Genomic DNA, 21,643 nt, shown 5'->3' on the forward strand with positions numbered 1-21,643 from the left:
TCGTTACCCCACGTATACTACACGACGCACGATGAAGGCCAAAATCGGTCCGATCACTCAAAAATCGGCTCAAAATGGGCCAAAAATCGCACAGTGTGAGCCCAGCATTAGAGCAGCAATGTTTGTTCCCCTCAGAGAAAGGGAAGAATGGGAAAAGGAAAACACCTGGCTGGAAAACGTTAATATGGGCATGTGCAGTGAATATCAGCGCTATGTGGCCAGAAGTGTGATAATATAATTTATTTTGTGTAATAAACAACTGCAAGGATAGATGATTACAAATAGATGACTAATACATAAAAGTAATACATAGATGAATAATGATGATGAGTTATGATGCGTAATCATGGGAACAAGTGGGTTTACAAACAGGAGCAGCTGATTAGCATTAGAAAAGCTGAAATAATACCTCAGCTGAAGCCAATTATACTAAATGCACTAAATGTGCACTGTTACAAGAATATTTTTCTTTCTATTGTTTTCTATTATTTTAAGTTAAGCAGGACAGAGTGCTTTTAAAGAAAGATTTACTTATATTCTCAAAAGTTAAGCATGACAGGCTTCTGTTTAAGAAAGAGACCTGTTTTACTGTGTTAATGTTGTCATTTTGAGCTAAAAATAAATGGCTAAATGATCATTTGTTTCACATGTGTTCATATCACAAAGAATAGAATATGCATCTACTTAAATCAACTTCAAGTCAAATGGTTAAAAAAATAATTTCACACACAAAAAAAGAGCTAGAAAATTCACCACACTGGGAAGGGTGAAGACAACTGGGTCGCCCGGCCCTGGCCACGAGGTGTCCCTTATTTATTTTTCAGGGAGTTGGCAACCCTATCCGTGAGTACAACCACAAGCCAGGCCACACAACTGGCGATCTGTCTCTGTTTACTCACCCTTTTGCCCTCTTTCCCCGGTTCCCCTGGATGACCAGGCACTCCAGCCGATCCCTAGGGAAAAGACATCTATCATGGTGAAAAGGCTACTACAATTGGCAAAGCAGAACGGTACTAGAACTGGTCTGTTCTCAACAGACCAGTGGATTGCTAGTGGGTTTATAGAGGGTTAGTGGGTTTATTTACAGTGATAGGAAATACAGCATTAGCTTAGTTAGAACTTCATGAAGGATAGAAGACACTAGATAGTGCTGTAGCGTTCATTCTCACTTCTGAATGGCTTTTACATGAGTAGTGTCTCTTGAACGGGTAATTTGCAGCCTCACTTGATCAGATATTCATTCCATTACTCTACAAAGTATCTTGATAAGAAACTATTAGCAAGTTAATCAAGGTATCTGCTGAGCAATGTCTTGTGCAAGGGCATGCATATGGTGCTTCGGTAATTGGCTGCTAAACCAAATAGCTGTACTTTACTGAAAACATGGTATGTGCACCTTCTGCAGCAGCAAATTCAAGAACAATATTTGTTACCTTCTCTCCTTTTTCACCTTGGAGACCCTGAAAACAGCAAATTGTGACATTTATGCTTACAAAAAAATGTACAGGATGCCTCAGAGAAAATACAATTAAGTAAAGTCAATGTACCTGATCTCCTTTCAGACATTCTTTCTCAGCCTGTGATTAAAATAAATTGTATTTAAAAAAAAAGCACTTCAGTCAGTTTGAAAATGCAACATGATTCACACATTAGGGGATAAAAATACATGCCACACAATTGTTCATGACATAATTATCCTTGACCAGAATAACCTGAAGAGAAATGAGGGCATGACTGCTACAACTCTCCTGACACCCTGCTGTTCACTGTCAAGAAAGGCCAAATGGAGTCGTCTCAGAACCAAAACAACGCCATGCACCACATCTCCGCTTTCAAATACAACCCAAATAATTGGTGTCGTCTTTCAATTGGCATCCACAAGTCAAAGACTGCTGATTTTCTTCACAGAGACAGCTGCACAGATGGACATTCATGACGCACGTCTTTCAAGTCAGTCAGACGCCTCATCCAAAGTAACAAAAGGGAAAAAAAAGCTAACGAGGAGGCTGACAACTCTCAGACTTTTGCAGCTGTGTCCATAAAAAGAAAGCCAGCTCTGACCTGTGACACTCTCAACAAAACATGACTCAGTCCCCTGCAGTTGTTTTGCTAATAAATCAATTATTCATGTACAATGGTACAGTGGTCTTTGCTTGGGATTGTTAGCACAGAATCTTGACAATGGCTAACAAGCAGTACAATGCAAATCCACTGGCAGCACGTCTGCACTAAAAAATTCCTCCCAACGTTTTCTGCTCACGCTCGTGGACCAATTTACTGGCATGATGTTAGAAAGTTTGCTAAAATCCTGTTTGCCTGTCGGAGAAAGACTGTTGCATTGCTTGTCCTTACAAATGGGAAATTAGCATTAGAGAATAGCTAATGAATGGTGGCAGTGTTCTGTGGGCATTGTAAGCACTTTGGTGACATAAAAGGGGCAGGCCAGAAGCAGTGGGACAGTTTTTGTAACAGACTGGCAGGCTGATCCCCTCATGATATGCACATAATTAGCTAACCACCCGCAGTATACTTTTACTCTGTATCAGCAATCAACTCCCTTGCAATAACGAATTGAGCCTACACACTGTGCCCACACAGTCACAATGCAGTTAGATCTGTAAGTTTTTGGACAAAGACGCATTATTTTTTTCTTGTTGTAGACATGCCTCTGCACACCTCTGCAGTGCATTTGAAATCAAATAAGCAGTATGTGATTGAGGGACAGACTTTCAGCCTTAATTCAAGGGTTTTTGGGGTTTTTTTTAAACTGTTTAGGAATTAAAGCTATTTTTGCTCCCATGACAAAGCAGAACGTTCACCATTAGCAGGAAAAAACCCCCAAAATAAACCTATAAGCAATCCAGCAAAAACTTTAAGGGCGGCCAAATCAACAGTCTGGTGCATTGTTAAGAAGACTGAATGCACTGACCAGCTCACCAACAAGAAAAGACCTGAAAGACTACAGAAGAAAACTAAAGCGCACAATTGCAGAATGTTTACTTGGTTAAGGAAAAAAACTTCACAGCATCTAGCCAAGTTAAAAACAACCTCAAGGCGGTAGGACAGGGGGTCAGAGAGGGCCGGAGCAATTTGGAATGGCAATCCAATACCTTCGGTTAATGAGCAATTAAATTTGATCGGCAGGTTAATGCATATTACCCTTAAAATCAGTTAATTTTTTTGTGTGCAGCAGCCTTGCCTTGCTTTCGGCGAAGGTGTGGAGATACTCAGTAATATGCTCAGTAATAAGAAAATAATGACATCCCACGGCCTGCTTACACCTTCAATACATTCTTTATATTCTCCTTTTCATCCCAGAGATGATTCATGGTGCAGATGTAAATCAAGTTTCAATTGCAGTACTCATCATCTATCTAGTGTTACACAAGAGGAGCCAGCATAAACTCATTAACATTTTTCTGTAAGTGGTAGGCAAGAGCTCAACAAATATCACAAAGCAAACACACTGCATCTGCACAGTTTGTCACAAAACGTGTCTGCTAGGAAAAATGTACAGCTCCTGTATGTCTTAGGGAGAGAAAGTTCATGCGTGGCACTCGGAGACTGAAAGATGAGACGAAGATGAGAGATTATTCTCAAAGGTAAGCACTGCTCAGCAAGTTGAATTTTATGAACTGGAAATTTAAATCTTGCATGTAACGTCTGCATTCACTTCAGTTCTTAAATCAGATATTCAATCCCAATGTGACATGCTGCAGAATTATGTTTTTGTGAAATTGCTTGCAAAACAAATTGAAGCAGGTCTTTGTGTTACTCAAGCTGATTAGTTTAACTCACTGAATACTGAGTGAATCTGTATTGAGTGAATATCGGAGTACCAGCACAGGTGAGCTTGGACAAGAAAAATTATTATGGGACTGATTTCTAAGTGATTCTTTTCCCTGTCTTGCACCACCACATCCAATCTGCCAAATCCCACTAACCCTCTCAAGTCTACAACAGGGGACAAAACCACTTGTTTTGTCCCCTGTTGTTCTTGATAGCAATGTTGCTATCAAGAATGGGAATATCAGATTAGACTTTGCTAGAAAAAATCTACAAAAGTGTGCACAGTTCTACCAAAAATAAACAAATATTTGGATTTATGGATCCAGAATAATGGAAAGAAAAAAGCTATGAAGAAGGAGAGAAACACTCTGTCAAGATTGATGGAGACACTGTTATGGCATGGGCATGTGCTGTATGACTGCCAGTGGAACCGGATCACTAGTGTTTAAAGATGATGTGACTGCTGATAGATGTAGCGGGATAAACTGTGAAGTGTACGGGGATATACTCTCTGCTCAGATTCAGCCAAACATTGAAAAAAAATCCTGATCAAGCAGAACTTCACAGTGCAAATGTGTAATGATCCACACTGCAAAAGCAACCGAAGAGTTTCTCAAGGCAAAGACACTGGATATTCTTCACTGGCCAAGTCTGAGCTCCATATAGATCATGCTTTTCGGATACTGAAGACAAAACTGAAGGCAGTAAAGGCCTACTGGAGCTTCTCAGTGGAAGAAATATGGCATTTGGTGATGTTCAAGGTTTCTAATCACATCGTGACTGTCTGATTTAAAATCTACTGTGGTGGTGTGCAGAGGCAAAACTACAAAAACTGTGTTATTGTCCAACAAATTATGGGGCTACTTGTTCGTACTGTAGGTGACTAGACAAGTAAATACACTTAATGTATATGTGGTCTGCTACGGCTTCTGTTTGGTTGTGAAGTGGAACTTGTGTCTGATTTTATGTTTTCTTTCTGCTAGATATTGCCAAACAAGAGAAATATACAAGACGTAAATCCCGGTGTCATTTCTCACGGGTGTCTGTAAATGCACAAAGTCTGCAGGGACAGATACCATTCCAGTAAGTGCTTGTCTCACCCGTGTAGGATACAGCCAGTGACTACCTGTCAAACTCCACACCCAGCCCGAGGCTTGGAGCTCCATTCTTCTCTGCCTGGCTGCTCATGCCTATCCTTTTTGGCTCCAGTGAAACCGCCCACTGAGCCCTATCTATCTGCTCCTCGTTTGACCCATTCCCAGGCGACGGTAATGTGACACAGAGAGCGTTCACCGGAGTGCCCCACTTTCCATCTCTGTGGGCCAGATGTTTTAACACTATGTGTAGAGCCTGCCAAAAGGCTGTGGTATTTACAAAGCTCAGTTTTGCCATTTCATGCATCTCATTTCATACCCTCATAAGTACATTTTAACATCACCACTTTATTTGAACACACACACACATACACAGATGGCATAATGAGATGTAAATGAAGAAGTGTGAACTTACAGGCAGCCCTGGAGTTCCAGGCAGACCCGTATCACCCTGTAAGAGAAGACAATAATTAAAAATAAGTAAATAAGTAAGTAAGTAAGTAAGTAAGTAAGTAAGTAAGTAAGTAAGTAAATAAATAAATAAATAAATAAATAAATAAATAAAATGCGCAGCATTAACTCTTTATCATACTCAGCTAAATTTATAAAATCTTTTATTGACTGATAATCATTAAACCTAAAGGCCATCTATCATGTTTGTGAGAAAAAACCCTGAAGGTCAGCTCATGTAAGATGACATTTCATAGCAGGTATATTCAAATATAAGCACTATGTACGGTAGAAGGCTATTACCTGGTATTTACACTATGTCCTTACATGAAGCATGTCTGATGACTTTCACATTGGCAGGTGGGCCATTAAATGTGACAGGCTTTAAAACAAATGCAGGCACACTACATCATGAGAGAGCTTTGCAGCATTAACAAGGGGGAGGCATGATAACACTGTTCGCTGACTGTTACATACAGGCGGTCACAAAAAGTCATATAAGGAAGGAGAAAACGCCTTTTGATGCCAACATAATGTAATGTAAGCAATGAGCTCACATCCTTTTTGCTGACTGTCTTGTTTTTTTTGTCTTTTAAGATAAAACTTGTAGATCACTGTTCACTATTACTGCCATCCTACCCCCTCTTAACAGCAGTCCCAACATTTATAAAGCACTGAGCTGAGAAATAGATGACTTTACTGCTGCCAATATTCTTTTATCAGATGTGCATGAAAGGGGAAAAAAAAGAAGAAGAAGAAGAAGGTGTTTGTAGTTCATATCCATTTTGTTGTCTAAATGAATGTCACAGCTAAAATATGCCTGCTATGGGATATTCAGGGGACTCATTACTTTATGCTTCCAAATCTGCCTCTCTCTGTCAGCTTCCATACAAACAAACGCTCTCTCCACCCCCTCTCTCACCCTCCCATCCGGAAAACAGGATAAAATACGCTGTGATTCTCTGTTGTCTTCACAGAAACACACAGACCTCATTATAACTTCAAGGCTGGCAGACAGTGCATTGCACCTACAATTATGCGGTGAGTTCTACCAAAAGGCAACAACAACAACAGCAAAGAGAGAGAGAAAAAAGGGGGAAAAAGCCCTAATAAGGGAAGAAAAATAAAAGAGCAAGAGATATGGCAACTAATTATAGGAAAAACATTCCAACTCATATATGGGAAATAATCCCACTGTGGCATGAAAATAAAAGTTTAAAAAGACCAATATTTTCCACATCACTACAAGAGTTAATCTAATTCATGTCACTGATGAGAACAAGGTTTTGCATCAAACTCTTGTCTTAAACCCCAGACTTATGGAACCAGCTACAGCCACCTGTGCAGGGCATACCTATGCAACTATTGTATTCCTAGAATTAAAAACCTAATGTCAAATACTATTCCTATGAGTAGTCCAGCAAACTGCAGGCAATGGTATGCATTTCCCATTTCATCTCTAAGCTTCAGTATCAGAAAAGACCTGTTTAGAAAGGGAAAGATAAAGGGATTTGTTGGGCATGCCCATTACAAAAATATATCACTTTGAATATATAAATACTCCACAAATAGAGAGAGTGGACCATTTTCCCTCTGCCAGGATAAAAGCTACTCTATACGGCCATCAATAAGGTCTTGCTAAGTTATGAAAGCCATAACAATATCCTTTAGTTTGCCATGTTTGGAGTAGCAATTCACAGCAGCACTTCAAACAGATGGACAGCCACATTATCGAGACTGCAGCTCATGAAAGTAAAGCAGATTCCCTGATGACAGAAAAGCAAACTACGAAAAAGATTATTGTTCTAATGTTTTCCAGCCCAGCATGTACAGCAGACTCACTCACTTTGGTTCCTTTGGGACCAACTGGACCAACTGGCCCTGAGTCACCTTTCAAACCCTGGGGACAAAAAATATACAACACATCTTTTCTTCATTTTTCCTTTTAATGAGAATTATGGAATTAAAAAAAAAAAAGTAATGAAAAATACCCCGGATGTGTTACTGTATGTCAGTATGTTGACACTCAGAAAACAAATCTACCATGCAGATGTGAGATTCTCATGCCTGTCACAACTGGTCAATGAGAAAAGAGCAGGTGATGTCAGTCACAGGACACTCAATGTAGCTGAATTATGGGGAGACGCTCATGATTAGCTGGTTACACTGTCTCTACCCCCCCAGCTCCTTCCCTCTGTGTTCCCTTGTTGCACTTACATTTAGCAAGGACAGTGACTGTCATTGCTTTTAAACCTCAAAGCAAAGAACCTGGGGGTGGGATTGAACCAATGCAAGCTCGGGGCAAAGTCAAACCTTTCGGTGGTGAACTGTGAAAGTACGAGGACGGCTCAGATGAAGAGTGATAGTTGATGAATGAGGCTTGACACATATTGACAGGCTAAATTTGCAGCGAGCCTTGTTAGGTGTGACACATTTGGGCCAGTAGCACCAACTCTTTGAAATAGGTTAGGGGGGAGCAGGGAAGATGGGGAGCGTGAGCGGGCTGTAAAATGACTCAGAAATACAATAATTTGTCATGGTTAAATTTAGAGTCAGATAGGCTATTAATAGTGAATTATATATCTGGAGAGGATGATTACCTACCCTTATCACATTAAGTCTTGCTACCAGAGACAAATTCATTGCCTGTTCCCTGCAAGCCTTGTCTTCAGCCACACCATTCAGAAAGTAGACGCCTTGCTAACAGTGGTGGAAAGTTATTTTCTGTAAGATAACGACAGCTACAGTGAAGCCTCGCTTTAAATTGCACCAACAGTGAAATGACAACGACGTGATTTTATCAGGCTGCATCAATTTATGTGGTCCCTCAGCCCACATGCACTGTCAATAATAGAACAGCTGTCTCATAGTTGCACATGTGTGAGCTCGGTTCTTTCTTTAAATCAACAGCCTAACCGCTTTGCTGGGGCAATCTGACACAAGGGAATCCAGAAGCAAATTCCCCTCTTCAATATTACCAGAGCTGTGGCAGAAATTAAAGGGCATCGGAGCGCAAGGCTCATTTGATAACGAGGATGAAAACAACTGCAGATTCTGTCGATATGAGAGGACTTATTACAATGAAACGCCTTTTGTAATATAAACATGTTTTCTTGTTATTGTGATCTGTAACAGCTATTTTAGAAAAGGAACCATTAGGCAGGTATTGCTGCTTTTCACAGCTCTGTGTTTTTGGGTTACTGGGAAATTTTACGCACATATCTAACATCACATCACGACACAATATTTGCAATTTGACAACTTCTTGTTGAGGTCATTTTTGTTTTTGAGGTTTAAATCTGGGTTTGTTATCAAAAGAAGACGATTTAGAAATCATTACAGGTTTCTCACTGACAAATGTTGTTAGTAGATGTTAGAGCTGCGGTTTGCATGGCTCTGAAACAGTAAGCTAACAAAAGATATTTTAGTATAGCTGTGCTTCATTCTAATTATCAGCCATTTGTTATCACTCCTCCATACAGCTTAAATCTATATGAGCGCAGGACATTATAGCTACGGGCAATTTTCTATTCAGTTGTCTGAAGTTGAAGATTGACTGAGACTGTTTTGTCAATCCCACACTGCTCATTCCTGTAAGCCACTATTAAAAGATCATTAGCAAGCTCTCTAACAAAATGTTATCGCCCTCCTCTTCATTCCCATAGAGGATTGCTCCTAACCTTCAGACTCAGACTCAACCCTCACTCACAAAGTTATAGAAACATATTACTTACTCCTGCCATTTCCAATACATTTGTACATTTAAATTGAATAAGACCCATATATTGGCATCTTTTATGACAGTGTCACAGACTATTTGTTCGACTTTTTCATTTTGAATTGAAATGAAGGATCCAAAGCTTTCCACTACACTGACACAAGATAGCAATGGATTGCATGTTACGTCATATAATGATGTAGCATGTCAGTCAGAAGTCTAAATAATCATCAGTTTCACAGGCTTCATAATGATCTTACCCATGGCATGCCACACCACACAAAATAAAATTCCAGGGTTTTAAGTTTTGTAATTTAGGTTTTCTTTGAGATTGGTTTGTCTATATTCTCAGCTAGTTCTGGGTTCACTAATTGTAGAATTTTGAACATTTTCCTAGTTTACAATCTATTTTTCTGGTATTAGTATAGCATTTTAGCTATCAGCATTTTGTTCTGTTATGATGTTTTTCGTTTTGCATTCCTGATAGTGACTTGTTTCTTGTGTCATTTGTTTAGATTTACTCTGTCCCCGGTGTCTTTGTCTTGACTGCTGTCACCTTTTTCTTGTTTCCCAGATGTTTCCAGTCCCCTCAGTAATTCTTGTATAAATAGCAGTATCTTTCACTTCTTCCTTGTCACGCCGTACTGTGTAGTTGCCTGTCTGTCTCCCCGCTGAGCTTCCTAGATTTCTTGGGATTTTCAACTCAGTTTTGCCTCCGTTTTAGATTTATGTTTCTAACTTCACCAGCTGCAATAAAGAATTGCCTTCCACTTGAGGTCCGCTTCTGCCTATGAGTCCTGCATTTGGGTCGTCTGACTTCAATTTCTCAAATATATAACATCATTAAACCAGGGAGTGATGCTGATGCATTTCTTTAATTCAGTATTAATAAAACAGCAGGATTTCTTTGTAATCTTATATTCGTGTCAAGCTGTTCACATGAATAGACGATTCATTCATTCTGAACTTTTCAGGATTTGAGAATTTCTTTACAATAAAAGGGGAAAATTTGAAGGCTTTTAATAGGAACTGTGGCCTTCTGCTGCACTTTTTTCCCCAATTGTAGACACAAAACAATGTGTTTACTAAAGAGCTGACAGGGAACTGCCATAATTCAAACCGAATAATACAAGTGTAATAAGCTTCTGTAAAGTGGTGAGCTATTTTTCAGGGGCACCACATGTTCTTGTCAAAAATTCAGGTCAAACAAAAATTGAGTCAGCCCACAAGTCACTCTCCCACCTTATTTTAAATTATAGTCATTCACACAGTCAAACTAAGCTCTGCAACTGCCATAGCCAATCTGCGAGCTACAAAAAGGTTTCCTTCTGGTAAATATTTTAATTAAAAAACTTAACAAAGTAGCTTTACAGAAAAAAGTTAGAATGTCTTAATTCTTCCAAATACTAAAAATACACACTGTAGTAAAAGACACATTGGCTTAGAATATAAATTTGCTTGATCGAAAACTTGGCACATCTGTGCAATTGTTCTGACCTATAAAGGTTCATAAGATATGCACTGCAGGCCTACACATCATCTGGAGAACAACCAGAGCAATTAAAAAGTAAGCCTTCATATTTTTTTGGATGACGTTTTTGGCAGCCTTGCAAATTTTTCGTTAAGCATTTTTCACAGATGTACAAAAATGAAAAGATGGGAAAAAATTTACCAGTTAATAAGCTTTTTTCTTGTTTTTACATTTCCCTGCAGACAATCAAAGTACAATTCAGAACTGTACTTTGAGCCTGTTGACTAAAGCTTTGGTATTAAATAGCCATAATGTGACCTTGTGGATTTCAAACTATAGCATCAGCACCTGGTGCTTTAATAATAATAATAATAATAAATTTTATTTATGAGCGCCTTTCAAGTCACCCAAGGACACTTTACAATAGGATAAAACACTTAGTAAAACAATGGCAGAATAAGAACAATAAAACAGAAGCACAAGATAAAATTAACAAACAGTGGATTCACAGTGAATATGCAGATTTGAACAGATGAGTTTTGAGTTGGGATTTAAACTGGGGGAGAGAACCAATGTTTCTTATTTCTGGGGGCAGAGAGTTCCACAGCCTGGGAGCAGAGCAGCTGACAGCTCTGCTTCCCATGGTGGTGAGGCGGAAGGAAGGTAGTGGTTAACAGGTCAGAAAGGTAAGGAGGAGCGAGGTTATGAATGGCCTTGAAGGTGAGCAGAAGAAGTTTGAATATTATCCGGAATTTCACAGGGAGCCAGTGAAGTTCCTGAAGAACAGGGGTGATGTGCTGGTAGGAGGGGGTTCTGGTGATAATGCGAGCAGCAGAGTTCTGAACCAGTTGAAGCTTATGGAGGGATTTTTGGGGGAGACCACGCAGAAGAGAATTGCAGTAGTCAATACGGGAGGTAACAAGGCTGTGGACAAGAATGGACGTAGACTGGGTGGAAAGAGAAGGAAGCAATCTGTTAATGTTACGTAGATGGAAGTAGGCAGAACGGGTGAGATTATTGATGTGAGATTTATAGGAAAGTGAACTGTCTAGGATGACACCAAGGCTCTTAACCTGAGGAGAAGGGAAAACTGTGGAGTTATCGATGGTGAGTGAGAAATGGTTCGCCTTCAAAAGTTTGGATTTGGTGCCAATAAGGAGGATCTCAGTTAAATGTACAAGAAAATTGCTGAGCAAAACAGGAAAACGAAATACAAAGAAATGCAAAAAAAAAAATCTACATATATAATATCATATTTTTATGTTGTAGTAAAGCTACTTTTTGATTTTTTAGAAACAGTACTAATATTTTTGTAACACACTGGTTTGATAACCATTAAGAGTTAATAGAAAAAGGTTTCACTTAATTCCACTATCTCCTTTAGGATATCAGAAGTTCAGATCAACTATTTTAAATAATCTCTTTCATAAAAATAGATGGAACCACTTTTTCCATTCAGCCAAAATCTTTTTTTTTTTTTTGGTGTTGATGTTGTTACTGTTGCAAACACTGTACATTTGAAACCTACCAGTTTTACACAGTTGTCAGGGTGTAAAGCTATCCCAGAATGCCCTCTGAGTAAGTTAAATGTCAGACACAATACATACGTTTGTTAATAGAAAAATGGTCAAATCAGATTCAGCACAAAAGTGGTTAAAAGGAAAAACAAATACACTATACTACCATTTGAATCCATACACCTATATTTTTTCATTATAAGTCAATGTGCAGTTTGAGCCATTCATGTACACAGTAATTACATGAAATATCTCCAACAATATGTAAAGTGATTCCTAAGAACAAGCCCGTTCTTAATTTATTTCAAGGAATGGATAAGATACTAAGTCAAAAGCAAACAATTAATCAAAATGCAAATCAATGAATGTAGGCGTTAAAGAAGCGGTGCTTTAGCGATTGTTCTGAAATAATGCTGTTTAAAATAATCTCGGCTGACCGTTGCTAAATTGCTAAAATGCTACCTGAAGAGAGAGCATCTAAAAAAGTGCATTTTTATTTCTTTTTTATTATCCTTCCTGCTACACTACAGCATGGTTAAGAGGCTTTGTCTCTATCTAATGGACTCAGTCGTGAGCCCATAGGCTTAATTTAGGTGCACGATGACAAAGAGCGAGATGCAGACAGGGGCCGGATATATTGTTAGCTTCTGTTGCAAGCTTGGGGCTTTGTTGCATTTACAGGGGAGGATAAAGGAGGCAGAAGGGGCTGGGAATAAGTTGGTGCTGACTGTGTGGCAGTTGTTCCTGCAGCACGAGGTCAGAACACTGTGGGGAGCTGTGTACACTTGCCTGCTAATTACACACACCACTGTGTCTCTTCGCTCAGGTAGCGGAGACAAGACAATCTGGCAACTCCCCAGCACAAGACAACTAAAGCAAGCAAATAAACAGAGCCAGAGAAGTAGGGATGAACAAATGCGGTCTAATTGTGTTTACTTTTACCTTTTACCAACTAGAGCAGCTGCAGGTCGGTGCCCTTGTCTAAGAAGCAGGAGAATGATTGCAAGTTCTAACTACTGTAAACAACTTAATCATCACAAACAAGGTTTGGCCTTATTGAGTGAAGGCTAAATTAAAAACTATAGTAAGTATTCTGAATGCTATGGTGGGGAAATGCTGTTACACCGAATGACAGGCCTTTAAAGCTCCATGGAACAGGATCTGTAAGTAACATAGATATCTTGAGTGCTGGTGTACAAATGCCATGGAGGTTACAGAAGGAAATGCCTTTTGTGACTTTCCCTTTGCTCAGCAATGCACTACCCCGTACATTCTGATATAAGACTAATCACACTGGCATCGGGCTGTAGCACTGACAGCTTCTGCACTTTCTGAATAAATACAATTTACCCAGGAAACCCAAACAATGGCTCGTAGTGCGAGGATATTAGACTACACTGTCACAGATCATCTAGAACAAGGGATATCATGTTTCATCGGTGTGACTAGTCCCTTGTTTTTTCCTATGACACTTCACTCTTCAGCTGAACATCCTGTCTCCACGAATGTAACTTGAATTACCCACAAAGTAACACGTCCCATCCCATAGGAGGTGTATCTGCAAAATGATACCGGAGCACATGCTCATACACAGAATTCCGGCTTCTCGGGTGTCTACTCTAGCTTTAAATAACACACCAGCTTTAAAAATGGGATATGAGCTAATTGCAGTAAAAGGACAGATCAGGTGATGAAGTCACAGGAGTGGTCAGAGTAAATAGGTTAACTGAAATCATCAAATACATTTGTGCACCATAGACAGCTTTTAATTTATTTACATTAAACAGACAACATTTTCTGCGTTGTTGTTATTAAGCAGGGAGTGTGTTTGCCGTGCTCCCTGCTTCTTACCTTCTAAATAAGCAGAAACAATAATTACAGTATATTCATTTAAAGTGACATTACAATACTAAGGACAGTATTTATTTCTCCTGCTAGGGGCTGTTTATTCGCTACAAATGACGATTTTAGGACTTTCGAGTCTCTTAGCACTAATTTCTGTAAGTGATTAACTGGAAAGACGGCCCAGCTTTATTGCAGATTTATTTAGTCGATGAGGCTCAGCTTCATCCTATCACCTGACACTGGGGATACTGGTTTTTAATCCTGTAATGCTCGCTGCACACTGATGAGACATGGGGCTAGTTTAAATCCCATCTATTTGTCTACAGTGTCCTGCCATCATATTATTCGAAATCGAATGCAAATGTTAGATCAAGAAGTCAAATGACTCACAGAGAAAGCATAGCTGTGGGAAAAAAGGGACAAACAAATGAATGAATGAATGAATGAATGAATATGAATGAATGAATGAATGAATATTCTTTATTGTCATTGTCACAGGTACAATGAAATTGAAAGATGTCTCTGGTCAGTGCAACATCACAAAAGATAAATACTTAAAAACTATAATTAAATACTTAAAAACTATAATGATAGGATATAAAAGATAGAAATACATATAAAATACAGTATACTCATACCGTAGATACACCCAAGCAATCCAGGCCTAAGGCCCCATACAGACACTCAACATACGACCTAGTTGATATATCACTCAAACAATCAATCACTCAGTCAATTTGTTAGCGCATCCAACAAAACATGTCTGAAAGCATTCCAACATCAAGGGCACAAATGACAACAGGGGCAATGAAAGTCATCTGCTTTTAGTAGCATTGAGACATGATATTGCAATTGGGTAGAAACTGTGTTTGAGTCTGTTAGTCCTTGTGTATGTTGTTCTATACCGTTTACCTGAAGGCAGCAGTTCGAACATGGAGTGTCCAGGGTGTGAGGTGTCCTTTATGATGTTATGGGCTCTTTTGAGGCAGCGGGAACTGTGTAGGTCTTTCAGTTTGAGGAGAGGGCAGCCGATTGTCCTTTGGGCAGCGTTGATTACTCCCTGGAGTGCTTTCCTCTGAGCCACTGTGCAGCTAGCGTACCATATGCCTATGCAGTACGTTAGTATGCTTTCGATGGAGGCTCTGTAGAAAGACACCAGCAGTCTCTGTGTGATGTTGTTCTTCCTAAGCACTCTCAGAAAGTACAGTCTCTGTTGTGTCTTTTTCAGTAGCTCAGAGGTATTCACACTCCAGGATAGGTTTCCCTCTATGCTGACTCCCAAGAAGCGGAAGTCTGCCACCCTCTCCACACAGTCGTCGCTGATGATTAGTGGTTGGATTTCTGTCTTGTGTCTTCTGTAGTCAATTATGAGTTCTTTGGTCTTTTTCGTGTTTAGGAGAAGGTTGTTATCCTTGCACCATGAAGACAGCCGCTCCACCTCATCTCTGTAGGCAGACTCATCTCCCCCAGATATGAGCCCCACCACAGTAGTGTCATCTGCGAACTTTACAATGGCGTTGCTCTGGTGGGCGGGGGTGCAGTCGTGTGTATAAAGCGAGTAGAGCAGTGGACTAAGCACGCAGCCCTGTGGCGACCCAGTGCTTAGATTTAGGGCTGGAGATGTGTAACGTCCCACTCTCACTCTCTGTCTGCGGTCGGTGAGGAAGCTATTGATCCACTTACAGGTGCTGTGAGGAAGCCCTAGGTCTTTTAGCTTGGCGTCCAGTTTGTATGGAAGAATGGTGTTAAATGCCGAGCTATAATCCACAAAGAGCATACGCACATAGCTTCCTTGCCTCTCCAGATGTGTTAATGCTACATTGAGTGCTGTTGCTATGGCGTCCTCTGTCGATCGGTTTGCTCTGTAGGCAAACTGGTGTGGGTCAAGGCTGCTGGGTAGGGCTGCTGTAATGTGGTAACGCACAAGTTTCTCAAAGCACTTCATCACCACCGGGGTTAGTGCCACTGGTCTATAGTCATTTAGGCTAGAGATATGAGATTTCTTGGGCAAGGGTATTATGGTGGAGGTCTTGAGGCAGGGTGGGACGTTTGACTGTTCAAGGGATTGGTTAAAAATCCTGGTGAAAATATAGGCAAGCTGGTCTGCGCAGTCTCTCAGCACACGTCCTGGTACGCCATCTGGGCCGGCTGCCTTCCTCGGGTTAACAGCCCGCAGGGTGCGCCTCACTTCATGCTCCTCCAGAGTGATGATGGTACTGCTGCTGTGGGCTGTATGGTGTAGCTGTTCCTCTGAGGCATAGGGTGCAGTGACCTCAAAGCGTGTGAAGAAGATGTTCAGCTCCTCCGCCAATGCTGGGTCACCTTCAGCCATACCTGATTTGGACTTGTAGTTTGTCAGCTGCTGGACACCCTGCCACACCAGCCGGCTGTTCTTACTCTCTAGGTGGTTCTCGATCTTCTTCCTATAGTCCGCCTTGGCCTTCTTAATGCCTTTTTTCAGGTTGGCTCTAGCCCTGCTGTAGCTCTCCCTGCTTCCGGACCTGAAGGCGCTGTTCCTCTCTTTTAACAGCTGCTGGACTTCCCGGGTCATCCATGGCTTTTGGTTGGTGTAAACCCGGATCTGCTTGTCTACTGTGACAGTGTCTATACAGTGTTTGATGTAACAGAGGACACTGTTTGTGAACATTTCCAGGTCTTGATGTTGGAAGATATTCCAGTTGGTTCTGTCAAAGCAGTCCTGTAGCTGTTGAGAAGCGCCCTCTGGCCATGTTGTTATAGTTTTAGTGATGGTCGACGCAGTTTTCCTGATTGGGGCATATGCAGGAATTAGGAGCAGGGATAAATGGTCAGATTGGCCCAGATGTGGTAAGGGTCTTGCCCTGTAGCCCTTCTTGATGTTGGAATAGACTTTATCTAAGGTGTTAGCCCCTCTCGTGGCACACTTCACATGCTGGTGGAAATTAGGGATAGCTGTTTTTAAATCCACCTGATTAAAATCACCCGCTATAATGTGCACTGCGTCAGGGTATTTATTGAGTTTATTGTTGATGTTCGTGTGCAAAAGCGCTAGTGCCACGTTAGTATTTGCATCTGGCGGTATGTAAACAGTTGTTATTACCACAACAGTGAACTCCCGTGGAAGATAGATGGGCCTGCATTTGACAGTCAGATATTCTATGTCCGGAGAACAGTGACGGTCTATGATCACTGTGTTTGTACACCAGCTGTTATTCACGTATATACAGATTCCCCCTCCTTTTCTCTTACCGGAATTGTTTGTTCTATCCTGGCGCTGTGCGGTGTAGCCTGCTAGCTCAATAGCAGAGTCCGGGATGGACTGATGCAGCCAGGACTCAGTGATTAGAAGAATACATGAGTTTTTGATGTGATTGTCCGTTGTTATTTGTAACCTTAGTTCGTCCATCTTGTTCGCCAAGGATCTGACATTCGAGAGATATAAACTCGGGAGCAGTGGTTTGAAAGGCTTCCTCCTTAGCCTGGTTAGCACGCCAGCCCGGCAGCCTCGCTTCCTCCTTCTCTCTCGTCGCCGTCTGCGTCTCCCTCCCGCCGGAATAGTAATCCAAGGAGCGCCCGGTCTCCTCGCTACTTCCTCTGGTATTTTGTGTGAGTGGATAAATTCCATGGTCACGCTCACACGGTAACTCACTCCGATCTTAAGAAGATCATGTCTGCTGAAGATGTTATTCGCTTGACTGATCGCGCACAAAACAAAACACAAAACGTACAAAGATAATGTAACGTTCACAAGAACCAGACGGTTGGGGTCTCAGTTTGTCCGTTTATTCGGCACATAAGCCAGCGGGTTGTTAACTCAGGGGGAAGCGCTCTCGAACTACACCTCTCTTCAGCCTGGCACACACACAGAACAACCAGGTCCCCCCACCCCTTCCTGTACACCACCCTCACTACTTCCTGCAGCCCAACCAAACATGAATCTTAAAGGAACAACAACAGTGTGCAGAGAAAACCAACATGTCACTGTCCAGTAACACTTAACCATCGTTACACTGCCCCCCCAGCAATAAGTTCCTCGTCCCCGAGGGAACGACACAGTCTCTGAGGCGGGGCGGTAGCCTACGTTCCCTCCTTGACCTCCTGAGCCCCCTGAGGAGGACGCGGAGCTTCGGGGCTTTGGGGTGAAGAGTCCGAGGGGGGGGAACGCAGCCCCAGTCGGGGGCCCCTCTGAGCAGGGTCATGGACGCTCTGTACACGTCCCTCTGGAAAGGAGGGGAGGGACTGTCCTCTGTAGGGGGCCATCCGGTCTCTGTGCAGCGCTACTATCCTCCCCCTAGGAGGCAACTGCACCCTGTAAACAACCTCCCCCACTCGCTCTAGGACGCTGCAAGGCCCCACCCAGCTGCTATCCAGTTTAGGACACCGTCCCTTCTTCCTCTTTGGGCTGTAGACCCACACCAGCTCCCCAGCACGGAAGTGCCTCCCTTTAGTGGTGATGTCGTAATTCCTCTTTTGGCGCAGGCCTGCCTTCGCCAGCTGCTCTCGGGCGTAGGAATGTGCAGAATCCAGCCGGTCCTGCAGCTTCCTTGCGTAGTCCCGGCCCGGTGGTGCCTCTGGCGCGTCCGGGGGTTTCCCAAAAGCCAACTCTGCAGGAGTTCTCAGCTCTCTCCCTAACATGAGCAGGGCAGGCGTACATTGGGTGGAGTCCTGCACTGCCGACCTGTAGGCCATGAGGGTAAGGGGAAGATGGTAATCCCAGTCCCGTTGGTGTTCTGAGGTAAGGATGGCTAGCTGCTGGGCCAGCGTCCTGTTAAACCTTTCCACCAGCCCATCGCTTTGGGGGTGAAGTGAGGTGGTGCGGGTTTTCTTAGTCCCAAGGCGTTCACACATGGCAGCAAATACCTTGGACTCAAAGTTACGCCCCTGGTCACTGTGGAGGGTCTCTGCTGTTCCAAAGCGGCTGAACATCCCCTCCACTAATACATCAGCGACCGTCTCAGCCTCCTGATCTGGGATGGCGTATGCTTCCGGCCACTTGGTAAAATAGTCCATGGCCACAAGAACATAGCGGTTTCCTCTGTCTGTGCGAGGAAATGGGCCCATGACGTCCACAGCTACTCGCTCCATTGGGGCTCCTGCTGGTTGCTGCTGAAGCTGAGCCCGGGACTGGTCTTGTGGCCCTTTGTGTGAGGAACATGCATCACAGCTGCGGCAAAAGTCCTCCACATCCCTCCGCTGTTGACCCCAGTAATAGCCCTGGCGGAGGCGGCGAAGAGTCTTGGAGACCCCAAAGTGGCCAGAGCCAGTGCTCCCATGGCAGGCTCCCAGCACAGCTGACCTCAGCGACCTTGGCACCACAACCTGCCACCTCTCCTCCCCCGTGGCAGGATCCTTCCAGGCACGCTCCAACACCCCCTCCTTCAGCCTGAGAGCTGCAAACTTGGCCCACAGCCCCCTGGTACAGATGGAAAACCCAGTGACCTCATCCCAAAGGGGTTGCTCCCCCTTCTCCAGCCACTGCAGGACCGGCAGCAGGTCTGTGTCTTGTTCCTGCCGTGCCCTCCACTCCGCTGCATCCACCACCAGAAGAACCCTGCAGGCGAGCTGTGCTGCTCCGTCTATTGTCGTGAGTTCCCGCTCTATTTCCTCTCGCTTCTCACAGTAACGGCAGCCAGCTGCAGCACATGGGCGGCGAGAGAGGGCGTCTGCGTTAGAATGGTGCGTCCCTGCTCTGTGCTCCACGGTGAAATTGAAGGCTTGGAGCTCCTCCAGCCAGCGAGCCACCTGTCCCTCTGGCTCCCTGAAAGACATCAGCCACTGAAGGGCAGCATGATCAGTTCTGACAACAAATGCTGTGCCGCACAGGTAGTACTTAAAGTGTCTCACCCCCGCCACCACAGCCAACAGCTCTCGTCGTGTGACACAGTAGCGCCGCTCGCTCCTGTTCAGGACCCGGCTGAAGTACGCCACCACCTTCTCCCCTTCCGGTCCAACCTGCGACAACACCGCTCCCAGCCCCACATTACTTGCGTCAGTGTCCAGGACAAAAGGCAGGGCGGGGTCAGGGGGGGCAAGGACTGGGGACTCTGTCAGCGATCTGCGGAGGGTGTCGAACGCCTGCTGACAGTCCTGGGTCCAGATGAAGTCACGGTCCTTCTGCAGCAGGTGGAAGAGTGGTGCAGCTATGGAGGAAAAGCCCTTCACAAACCTCCTGTAATAAGACGCCAGTCCTAGGAAGCTTTTGAGCTGTTTCTGGTCTGCTGGTGTGGGCCACTCGGTAATGGTGTGAATTTTTTCCTCCAAAGTGCTGATGCCCTCACGACCCAGCTTGTGGCCCAGAAACTCCACCTCCCTCCTCATGAAGTGGCACTTGTCGGGATGCAGCTTCAGGCCTGCAGCCGCCACCCTCTCCAACACTTGTCTCAGGGCATCCAGGGCAGCATCAAAGGAGCTCCCGTGCACTAGAAGATCATCCAGGTAAACCAGACACCGTTGCCGTGGGACGCCAGCCAGCACACTGTCCATGAGCCTCTCGAAGGTCGCAGGAGCGTTGCAAAGGCCAAAACTCAGGACTTTGAACTGCCATAGTCCCCTGTTAGTGCAGAAGGCTGTCTTCGGTCTGGATTCCGGGGACAGTGGCACCTGCCAGTAGCCACTCCGCAGGTCCAGGGTGGAAAACCAGGAGGACCCGGCTACTAAGTCGAGGGACTCATCAATCCTGGGAAGGGGGTAAGAGTCTTTCTTCGTCACTTTGTTGAGTGGTCTGTAGTCCACACAGAAACGCATCCTAGGACTTTTTTTCTTAGGCACCATCACCACCGCGGAGGCCCACGGGCTATCAGATGGTTCTATGATGCCCGCCTTCATCATTTCACACAGCTCCCTGTCTGCAGCCTCCTGATGAGCCAGGGGCAGGCGGCGGGGGCGCACTTTAATAGGCTGGGCATCCCCGGTCTCAATGACGTGCTCTACCAAGTGTGTCAAGCCAACATCACTTTCTTTCAGGGCAAAAATGTCACTAAACTCTTTTAGTACCTGCCATAGACTCTCTTGCTGCTGTGGAGTCAGCCCCTCACAGTTCTTTGACCAGATACTCCTCACTGCTGAGAGCCTCTCCTCCTCCTCCTCCTCCGCTCGCTGTTCTGCTGGCGGGTCTGCAGGGGTCTCTGCGGTGGAGGTGGACGCCGCGGCAGATGCTGTGCAGACCGGGGGAGGAATAAGCGGCACCTTCTTCCCATCAGGGAGTACGAGGAGGCCTTTGCCTAAGTCCAGTACACCACCAATGGCTCGTAAAAAATCCAGCCCAAGGATGCAGGCGTCCTGCACGTCAGCCACCCAGGCAGCATAAGACACACCGAGGTCCCCCACCTTGAACTGGAACACTCCCTTCCCTCTCATTGGGGCCAGATCACCGGTCACAGTCTTAAGTTGCACGTTAGTCGGTTGTACAGCAGCTCCGGTTGGGACAATATCGGGTCGGACCAGCGTTGCATTGGATCCCGTGTCCAGCAGGGCCGTACAGGACACCCCCGCAATCGTCACTGGAACATGGCAAAAGCCGCCAACCTGGGTCCAGCCCACAGTGATGGCCGCACCGGGTGGAGGTGGCGGTGGTGTGGGGATGTCGTTCTCCCAGGCCCGTGTACTCCCGCCTACACGGGCCCGTGGGCGTTTCCCTGAACCGCTGCAAGCTTGGGGCACTGCCTGATGAGGTGTCCGACTTGTCCACATCCCCAGCAGCTCTGAGGTCGGCGGTGTGGGCCAGCCCGAGGGGAAGGCGACTGCAGCGAAGCTGTCTGCACCAAACTGCACAGGCCCGCTG

General features: G+C 44.1%; 1 protein-coding gene across 4 annotated transcripts in view; it reads right to left on the reverse strand.

The window, feature by feature from the left end:
• LOC308387844 (uncharacterized protein) overlaps nucleotides 1–21,643 on the reverse strand; it is a 113,214-nt gene that overhangs the window by 65,028 nt on the left and 26,543 nt on the right. For 3 of the 4 annotated variants that reach the window (XM_080868151.1, XM_080868149.1, XM_080868152.1), the window contains 5 exons: nucleotides 7,180–7,233; nucleotides 5,299–5,334; nucleotides 1,548–1,577; nucleotides 1,434–1,460; nucleotides 900–953 (listed from right to left, as the gene is read on the reverse strand). In XM_080868151.1, coding sequence (XP_080724277.1) covers nucleotides 900–953; nucleotides 1,434–1,460; nucleotides 1,548–1,577; nucleotides 5,299–5,334; nucleotides 7,180–7,233 — 201 coding nt within the window. The remainder of the gene's footprint in view (nucleotides 1–899; nucleotides 954–1,433; nucleotides 1,461–1,547; nucleotides 1,578–5,298; nucleotides 5,335–7,179; nucleotides 7,234–21,643) is intronic. The other variant, XM_080868150.1, reaches the window with a different exon arrangement.

This window comes from Rhamphochromis sp. 'chilingali' (assembly GCF_963969265.1).
Source record: "Rhamphochromis sp. 'chilingali' genome assembly, chromosome: 20".
Lineage (NCBI taxonomy): Eukaryota > Metazoa > Chordata > Actinopteri > Cichliformes > Cichlidae > Rhamphochromis > Rhamphochromis sp. 'chilingali'.